Here is a 9,682-nt window from a genome sequence, read left to right on the forward strand (position 1 = left end):
GATTTAAAAGATTCCTCCAAATACCCACTCAACCAAAGTTTATGAGATTTTCAATAAGGTACCACCCCAAATATGAAATGCTAAGTCTCATAATAAAACACCTTTGGCATTTAAATATCCAACATCTCAACCTTTTGTCTTGTTAAAGGATTACAAAAATGTACAATACTTTGAAACCATGAAATAAACTAGGTAAAACGAAGGAGACACAAATAAAATACAATCTCCTTGCTGAAGACTCTGAATAATGACTTTAAGAAATATATTGAGTCTGGCAAAATATTAGATAATAGAAGTCACTACCAAGGGCAATTAAACCGATGCTCTTTTCCCGTCAGCGGGGTAAGCTCTGAAGCCTCCAGAGAGCTGAATCAGACCTGGTGGCTTTCCTCTTTGCTCATTTATTTCTGAAATGGCGAGCATGTCATCAAATGATAATACTTAAAGCAAGTTCACAGGTTTTGTTAAAAAAAAAAAAAGAAACAATCTAGTACATCCATGAATAGGAAACCAAACACACCTGAACACATCTATGATTAAATAAGAATATTTAATGGCATGGAATGATATGTACACTATAGATTCAATGTTTTCAAAACATACCCAGCACCTATGGCTGCCTGTGCACAGTAAAAAGATAGAAAGATGTAACAGAGAATAATTTTTACAATTTACAAAGTTTAATGCAATTGAGAAAGGTTTCTATAAAAATTGTTAAAATATTTTAGAGGGCAAATGCTTACTTTGCATAGCAATGCTTCAGTTATCTGGAATGCCCTGCCTTCTTTCTTCCAAGCAATTTTATGCAGCGCTAAGCTCAGTGGCTCTACTCCAAGTGCCAGCAAGGTGAACAACCCAGTTCCTGTTCTCATGTAACTCACATTCTGGTGGTATTTATTTTTGCAACATACTTGCTGACAGTATCAAATGAATAAGCCATTAGTATTGAAAAATAATTTACACACTCTCCAGTCTGGTCCTTATTTTGATATGTCTTCCTATGAGATGGATGCAAACTCACAGCAAAAACTATGTGTATACATACAGCCACATGCTGCATGATGGGACGGACCACATATATGGCGGTGGTTCCACAAGACTGTATTTTTGCTACGCCTTTTCTATGTTTTGACACATAAATGTTTACCACTGTGTTACAACTGCCTACAGTAGTCAGTACAGTCACATGCTGTCCAGGTTTGTAGCCTAGGAGCAACAGGCCATAACATAGAGCCCAGGTGCACAGTAGGCTGTACCATCTAGGTTTGCTCTATGATGTTTACACAATGACAGAATTGCCTGATGATACATTTCTCAGAATATATCCCCATCCTTAACTGATGTGTGACTGGTAAACTGATACATTTACTAACCTGGCCAGGTGGGATCTTCACCAATAAAACTCTACATGGAAAATGCTATTTATTGTTTCTTTCAGACATTAGAGATTCCTTAGTTTTAAATAATCTTGATATACAAACTTTTTATTTCCCTTGTTCTCCAAATATGATAAACCAAGATTTTAAATATTAACAGGTATGATTTCTGCCTACATACATTGTCTTTGGAAAAGGCAATTATCTGCAACTGTAATTAAATATTCTTTTATTTCCCCCATTGCTAAAGGATTTCACTCTTTTGGCTAAAATATAAAACTATACAATTATAAATACTTATTTGCAATGCTTCTCTTTGAACAAATTTGCTTGTTGTATAAGACACTTGCTGATCACATTGTAAGCTACTTAAATGTAAAACATGGTATGCCTTTAGAGTGCCTTGTATATTTTAGTTGAATTACAGTTTTGAATTTTCAAATGTATCAATTATGCTATATAACAAATTGGTTTTAAATTATAATTGTTATGGGCTTACTAGTTGTCAGTCCCCAGGTCTATCAGCATGCTGGATGATGAAATTCATAATAGCTCTTGAGGAATAGAGGAAAATTTACACCCGGAGTTGCTCAGAAAGGTCTGGTCTGGGCGTGTTCCAACTGTCACTTCCCAGATGGATCCAGCCCTGATGGGATCCTCACATCCCCTTCCCTTCTTATGGAGACACAAACCTGAGCACCTGTCTATTGACAGCTTTAGACTTTTAGACAGCCTCTCAGACCAGGCCAACTGCTCACAATCCTGCTGACCCTCTTTGGCCCCTATGATGATGTAAAGGCAATGTGGTACTCATGTCAGCAGCACACATACTACAACTGGCACAACACAGAGGTCAGCATGCACAGATGACACACAAATTCATGAAGTGTTCTACATATATATATATATATATATATTTTTTTTTTTTGAAACATGGTCTTGCTCTGTCACCCAGGCTGGAGTGCAGTGGGCTATCATTGCTCACTGCAGCCTTGACCTCCCGAGCTCAAGTGATCCTCCTACCTCAGCCTCCCAAGCTCCTGGAACCACAGATGTGCACCACCACACCTGGCGAATTTTTGTATTTTTTGTAGAGATGAGGTTTTTGCCATGTTGCCCAAGTTGGTCTCAAATTCCTGGGCTCAAGTGATCCTCCTGCCTTAGCATCCCAAAGTGCTGAGATTACTGGCGTGAGTCACTGTGCCCAGCTGCGTTCTGTATTTCTACACACACACGCACACATGGGAGAGTATATGTTGGGGAAAGTAAAGCTGGGGAAATGTGAATAAAATCAGTGGGCTGTATTGATGTCAACATCCTGATTGTGATATGTGTGAAACGTTATCACTGAGAGAAATTGGGCAAAATATACAACTATATGTGAATCTATGATTACATCGTATAAGATTAGATTCCCCATAACTATATCAACATACAATCATAAAATACATACATTGCCTATGTAATAATATGATTACATCAATATAATGTTTAATTTAAAAAAAGGCAATGTAGCTAGGCAGGTATAATGCATGAGCATAATACCGGAAGCCTATCTCACTGATACATACAATTTCCTTGGTCTCTGCACCTGAGACAACAATCTCCTAAGTCTAAAGCTTTAAAAAGGTACTTACTGTTACTTTGTCACTATACTAATGTGCAGAACATATGAAATAAGATGGAAAATGTCCACAAGGGCCAGTGATCAAAGGAGCCCATAGAGCCCAGGTGCACAGTAGGCTGTACCATCTAGGTTTGCGTGTCACTCCAACAAAAAACACAACAAAAACACTACATACCCTTCTCTACAATTTTCCATGGGAGCTGAGGATTCAAGTGAATATTTCTATTTTGGAAGACTCCTCATGAAGGTGGTAGCATAAATAATTATCCACAAAGGATTGTCAGGCATTCATCCCTAATGAAAACTACTAAGCCAAAACTAACAAAAAATATTTTAATGATATTTTGTAGGACAAAATAATTAAACTGAGGCAGGCAGAGGAAAGTAAGAGAATCCACATAATCACAGCTTACATCACTTTAAATCTCAACAGCCCCAGGTGGTGAGAACGAACCCAGTCCCAGCAGTCCAGGCTTCTCCGTTCCTCCTCTTGCAGGCACAGTTTGGGTAGAGACATCTCTTGAGCTCTTGCCCACTGACTTGTCATTCACAGGCATTCAAACTGTGATGTTTGAAACTGTCCACCTCCGCAGATCCAGGGACAGTCCCTCCAGTCCAAAGGCTCACTGCAACTGGCCCTCAGCCCCCTTCAAACTGGACTTCTGGTTTCTTCTTTCCTTCTGCCCCTGAATTCGGAAGAGCTTCTTCCTGAGGTCCTTCTGCCGCTTCAGCTTCTCCTCCTCCTCCTTCTGCTTGGCTCTGAAGTGCTCCTTATTGTGCAGGTGCCGCTGCTCCTTGGCTTTCTTCATCTTCTGACTGTGCACCGTACTCAGAGCATCCAGCAGTGCGAGGATCTGACAACGACAAAAGCCAGTGAGTATCAGAATGCTCTCAGCCACCTGACACACTTGCATCCTAAGCACTAAGACTAGAGGCAACCCACGATCCAAATGAATATTAACTGCATGAAAATGCATCCTGCGCTAGGAAGTCATTGTTGGCATGGAGATACAGGTGTGATCGCATTTTACCTTTACCACCTGTGTTCATCATTCTGTGGACACTGTGTGCAGCTAATGAAGACAGAGGAGTTCCCCAGCCATGTGCCTGTTATCCCCATCAAAAGCACAGGGCAGAGCAGGACCAGGCAAAGGAAGGGAAATGGACTCTGGCTCTTCCTCTGACTTTAGTTCCAGTGCCCTGAATAACTGAGACTGCAGTAGAAACAGGAAGTGTGCTGCCGAGAGCATTCTTTCCTATCTAAATGCAGTGTGCAGTATGGCATGGGCGACAGTACCTTTCTTTCATGAGGCTCGCGTATGACGGCCGGTCTCCGCCTGTCCTTTGGCACCTTGCCTGCCTTCGCTTGGGTCTTGGGCTTGTTCTTAAATGGCAGGGCCTTCTGCAAGGCTTTTGGAATGTGCAGTGAATTAAAGTGTTTCTTTTGCCTCAGGATTGGCTGAAAAGAAAAATAAAGACTGTGACATATTCAAATTATGATCAATGTGCATTTAAAACTTCTGCATACAATCTTCTCACTGGGTTAACTTTTCCACAAGATCAGTAACACCAGAGTCCACTGGCCCTGAGAAATCAGGACTCAATCATCCGCCAAATATGAACTGCCTCAGTGGACACCCACAATTCTCAGTATACAGAGTAACAGAGAGCTTACACTTACAACTCTCCCCTCAAAGCCCTCTGTGCCCATTTCTATGGTATGGAACTATGGGATCTCAACAGAACAGATGAATAGATCCCAGTTTCTTTTAATGGAAATTTCAGGCCTTATTTTTGGGCCACTGAGGTGCTTATTTCCCAGCCTAACAAAAATAATCTAGCTTTTCATCTTGACTATCAACCACTCTGGATTTACCTTTTTTTTTGAGATGGAGTCTTGCCCTATTGCTCAGGCTAGAGTGCAGTGGCAAGATGCCGGCTCACGCAACCTCCACCTCCTGGGTTCAAGCAATTCTCCTGTCTCAGCCTCCCAAGTATCTGGGACTACAGGCGCACACCACCACACCCAGCTAATTTTTGTATTTTCAGTAGAGATGGGGTTTCACCATGTTGGTCATGCTGGTCTTGAACTCCTGACCTCAGGTGATCCACCTGCCTTGGCCTCCCAAAGTGCTAGGATTACAGGCATGAGCCACCATGCCCGGCCCACTCTGGATTTAAGGATAGTTCTTCCTTCAATCAGCAGCCAAAGAGTCCTGATTCCTGATCCTAATTAAGAAGTTTAACTTTATTCTATTTCTGATGGAAGGCTGGCGAAAGAAGGGAGACTCAAAAAAACAATTTTGAAGGCAAAATACTCTGTACTGAATTTTCAAGGTAATCTTAAATTCTATGTTTGAGATGACCCAAATTCTTTTTTTTTTTTTTTTTTTGAAACAGTGTCTTGCTCTGTTGCCCAGGATAGAGTGCAGGGGCACGATCTCGGCTTACTGCAACCTCCACCTCCCGGGTTCACACCATTCTCCTGCCTCAGCCTCCCAAGAAGCTGGGACTACAGGTGCCCACCACCATGCCTGGCTAATTTTTTGTATTTTTAGTGGAGACGGAGATGACCCAGATTCTTAACTGCCTCATAAGTACTGTTAATAAATTGAAAGTTTTGCCCTAGGCTTTTATTAAAGTCATCTATATAGAACAAGTTTCTGCTATCTTGAAATGTATTATTAAAGACATCATCCCCAATAATATTCCATATTCTCTGTTTAGGAACCCCAATTGTTTTTGAATTCAAGAATTCAGAGAAATCTGCTTCTTACAAAAGAGTAGAATGGATAATGGGCACCACATCCTGAAGTGTATTTTAATAAAAATTCATGTAAGACGGTTCAAAATTTCATTAACTACTTTATATAAAAAGAAATGCCTGGGAGACTTCTGTTTCTAGCAGAGTGGCAGACTGATGCCTTGAACAACCCTCTTATTACTAAACTGAATACTCCACATGAAAACAAATCTTTTCAAATGCATTGTTAAGCTGTGAAGAGAATAACGAAAGTTCTAAGAAACCAAAATCTAAATGAAAACACAAGTCCAGGCAGGCACTGAAAACCTTAAAAAAACAAACAAAAAAAGCCTGAAGAGGCCAATTGTCGGCAAGCATATGGAATAGAAGGAACTCTTTAAGCTGTGCTGTTGGTGGAGGCCAAGCCGCTGTGCTCCCAGAACACGACACAGAAGCCTCCACACTGAAGCAGAGCACAGGTGCCCTGGAGTCTCCACCCCACCCAGGGATCCTCCAGCAGAAGTATGTGGGCCCCTGCATACCTGCAAGTCCCATATCCAGACGTTAGTGTTAAGGGCTGTGGGATAACGGCCAAAAACAGGAAATCATTTTACCCATCAATGGATAAATGGTGACGCAGTCATATAATGGAACTCAACAATGACAATAAATCAATGTCTGCCATAGACAAGAACATGGATGTGTCCTGTAATACTGATCCAAAGAAGCCAGGCTAAATAGAATGTGCTGTATTTTATAAAAGTCAAAACCAGGCAGAACAAATCTACGTCAGGAACTGGGAAAGTAGCTATTTTGTGGGTTGGGGTGGCAGTGCCTGGGAGAGGCCACAGGGCGAGGCTACTGCTTGGTCCAGGGTGTGGCAGCCTGGTGTGCTACAGTTCATCTAGCTGCACACTTATGATTTGGGCACTCTTCTGTATGTACATTAACATTTCAATAAAAAGCTTATTAAAACATTAAAACTTTCAGAAAAATCCACATTGCTTCAATAGAAATTAGCACATTAATGTTTTAAAAATACATGTATATGGTGGGGAAAAAATAGTTCAAAAGAGTACCCAGTGAAAAGTTTAAGAGGGAGGGACATTAGCAAGGGGCCAATCAATAGCCCCTTGCGTTCGTCCCCTGACAAAGACAGCCAAAGCAGCAAACAACTATATTTTGATGAAAGTCACTAAAGGAGAGCCCCAGAGTGCATCAAGGAGTAGCAGAAATCCAGTAGAGCACAGAAAACTAGGAAGGTCACATAAAGGAGAGAAGGAAACATCTGCCCACCACCACCCATCCCCAGAGGGATCAGCCTGAAGCAGAGGGGATGTCTCCCTGCGGAGATAAGGAAGCAAGAGGGGCCCAGCAGCCCCAGCACTCCCCTCAGAGAAGGAACTGACGTTGCACCCCACCCCCATGGACCAGCTGCTGCTGCAACATGACCTCCTGGACCAGGAACCACTTCGGGAGCATGTCCCGCCCAGGGTGAGCAGCCACCGCACCCTTCTACCATCTTCAGGGTTTGTTGCTCTGTATCACCCCCGCCTAGTGGCCCACCACCCCCGAGCTGCTGTTACACTGTCTTAGGCCATTTAGTATGGCTGTAACAGAATACCTGAGACTCAGTAACTTATTTTATAAAAAAGGTTTATTTGGCTCACCCTGCTTGTGTCTGAAAAGTCTGAGATCAGGCAGCACATCAGGTGAGGGTCTTGTGCTGCTTCATCTCATGGGGAAAGTGGAAGGGGAAACAGGTATATGCAAAGGGTTCACATGGCAAGAGAGGAAACATGAGAGTCTAGGAAGCTGAACTCACTCTGATAATCCACTCCTGGTAACTAATCCAGTCCCATGAAAAGGCATTAATCTATTCATAAAGGATCTGCCCCTGTGACCTAAATACCTCTAACTAGGCCCCACCTCCCACACCACCACATTTGGAATCAAATTTCAACATGAATGCTGGTGGGAACAAACGAAGTCCACATCACAGCATACACCCCAACCTGTGGGGCCACGCTGCTGTGCCCCTCCCCTCCCAGCTGTCATTGCGCCCTCCCCCTTGGGGCCTGAGCTGACTTGGTGCCCTGCTTTTCAGGGAATCAGTGCCTTGGCCACTCTGAGCAGTCACACCCTCACTGCACAAGAGCTGAAGCACTGCCCCGCTTCACAGGGAATCAGTGTCTTAGCTGAGCTGAGCAGCCACACCTGCCACGGATGAGCCAACATGGCACCCACCCCCACATCCCAGGAAAATGGCATTGGCTGAACTGGGGTACCTTGCCCTTCAGGACAAACAACTGTAGAACTCTGCTTCCTTGGAACTGGACTTGTGTTTGGAGAATCTGAGTTGCCCAGGCACCTGCCTCCCCAGGGAGAGAAGTAGTTGCTGCACTGGTCCCTGCCCCCGACGGCCCAAGCCACAGTAGTGCTCCACCATTCTGGGGTCCTTGCTGATGCTGCGCCTGGCCTCACAGAGACTGGGATGCTGCTATGTCCCACCACTACAGGGTCCAGAGTCACTATCATGTCACTCCCATGTCCAGAGTCACTCCCATCCCATGGAATTTTACTTCTTAAACTCTGGGCAAAAACAGAGCGAGAGGAAATAATTCCAAACACATTTTACCAGGCCAGTGTTACCTTAATACCTGAGCCAAACCAAAACACACACACACACACACACACACACACACACACACACACACAAAACAAACAAACAAAAACTACAGGTCAACTTCTCCAAAAAATTAAACACTGATGCAAACATCCTAAAAAAATTTTAGCAAATAGAATTCAACAACACATCAAAAACATTATACATCATATTTAAGTGGGATTTATCCCTGGCATGCAAGGCTGGTTTAATATATGTAAATCAATCAATGTGATATGTCACATTAACAAAATGAAAAAACCACATGGTCACCTCGATTGATGCAGAAAAAGCATTTAACAAAGTTTAGCAACCTTTCTTGATAAGACCTCTTAATAGTTTATGTATAGAAGGAAAGTTCCTCAACGTAATAAAGACCATTTATGAAAAACCTAGTCTACATCATAGTTAGTGGGCAACAACTAAAAGCTTTTCCACTAAGATTGAGTACAAGATAGGGATGCCCAGCCTCATCACTTTTATTCAACAGAGTACTTGCAAGAGCAATTAGACGAGAAAAAAAGGCAACTAAAGTAAAGAAGTAAAACTATCTCTATTTGCAGATGACAAGATCCTATATGTAAAAAACTCCAAAGACTCCACAAAAAACTGTGAGAACTACTAAATCAATTCAGTTAATCTGTAAGGTACACACTCAACATATAAAAATCAGTCACATTTCTATATACAAATAACCTAGCCGACAAAGACATCAAGAAAATAATCTCATTTACAATAGCATCAAAGAAAAATGAAAACTTAGGAATAAATTTAACCAAGAAGGTGAGAGATGTGTACACCTGAAAACCATAAAACACTGATGAGAGAAATTTAGACATGAACAAATGGAAGAATTAATATTGTGTTTATGGATCAGAAGAATTAATATTGTTAAAATGTTCACACTACCCAAAGCAAATATACAGATTTAACACAATCCTCATCAAAGTTCTGATGGCATTCTTTACAGAACAGAAAAAAACAATCCAGGCGCAGTGACTCACGCCTATAATCCTAGCACTTTGGGAGACCGCAGTGGGCTGATCACAAGGTCAGGAGTTGGAGACCAGCCTGGCCAACGTAGTGAAACCCTGTCTCTACTAAAACTACAAAAACTGGTCAGGCATAGTGGCACGTGCCTGTAGTCCCAGCTACTTGGGAGACTGAGGCGGGAGAATTGCTTGAATCCAGGAGGCAGAGGTTGCAGTGAGCCAAGATTATGCCACTGCACTCCAGCTTGGGTGACAGAGTGAAACTCTGTCTCAAAAAAA

At 42.3% G+C, this 9,682-nt stretch overlaps 1 protein-coding gene across 2 annotated transcripts in view; it reads right to left on the reverse strand.

Moving 5' to 3' along the window:
* Positions 1–3,316: 3,316 nt before the first annotated feature.
* Positions 3,317–9,682, reverse strand: part of BMS1 (BMS1 ribosome biogenesis factor) — a 47,505-nt gene continuing 41,139 nt past the window's right edge. Inside the window, exons 22-23 of one of the 2 annotated variants that reach the window (XM_011953807.1) lie at positions 4,301–4,462; positions 3,317–3,857 (exon numbers count right to left, since the gene is read on the reverse strand). In XM_011953807.1, the coding sequence (XP_011809197.1) occupies positions 3,627–3,857; positions 4,301–4,462 (393 nt within the window). In that variant the 3' untranslated portion in view covers positions 3,317–3,626. The remainder of the gene's footprint in view (positions 3,858–4,300; positions 4,463–9,682) is intronic. The other variant, XM_011953806.1, reaches the window with a different exon arrangement.

This window comes from Colobus angolensis, unplaced genomic scaffold, assembly GCF_000951035.1.
Source record: "Colobus angolensis palliatus isolate OR3802 unplaced genomic scaffold, Cang.pa_1.0 Scaffold370, whole genome shotgun sequence".
NCBI classification, from domain to species: domain Eukaryota; kingdom Metazoa; phylum Chordata; class Mammalia; order Primates; family Cercopithecidae; genus Colobus; species Colobus angolensis.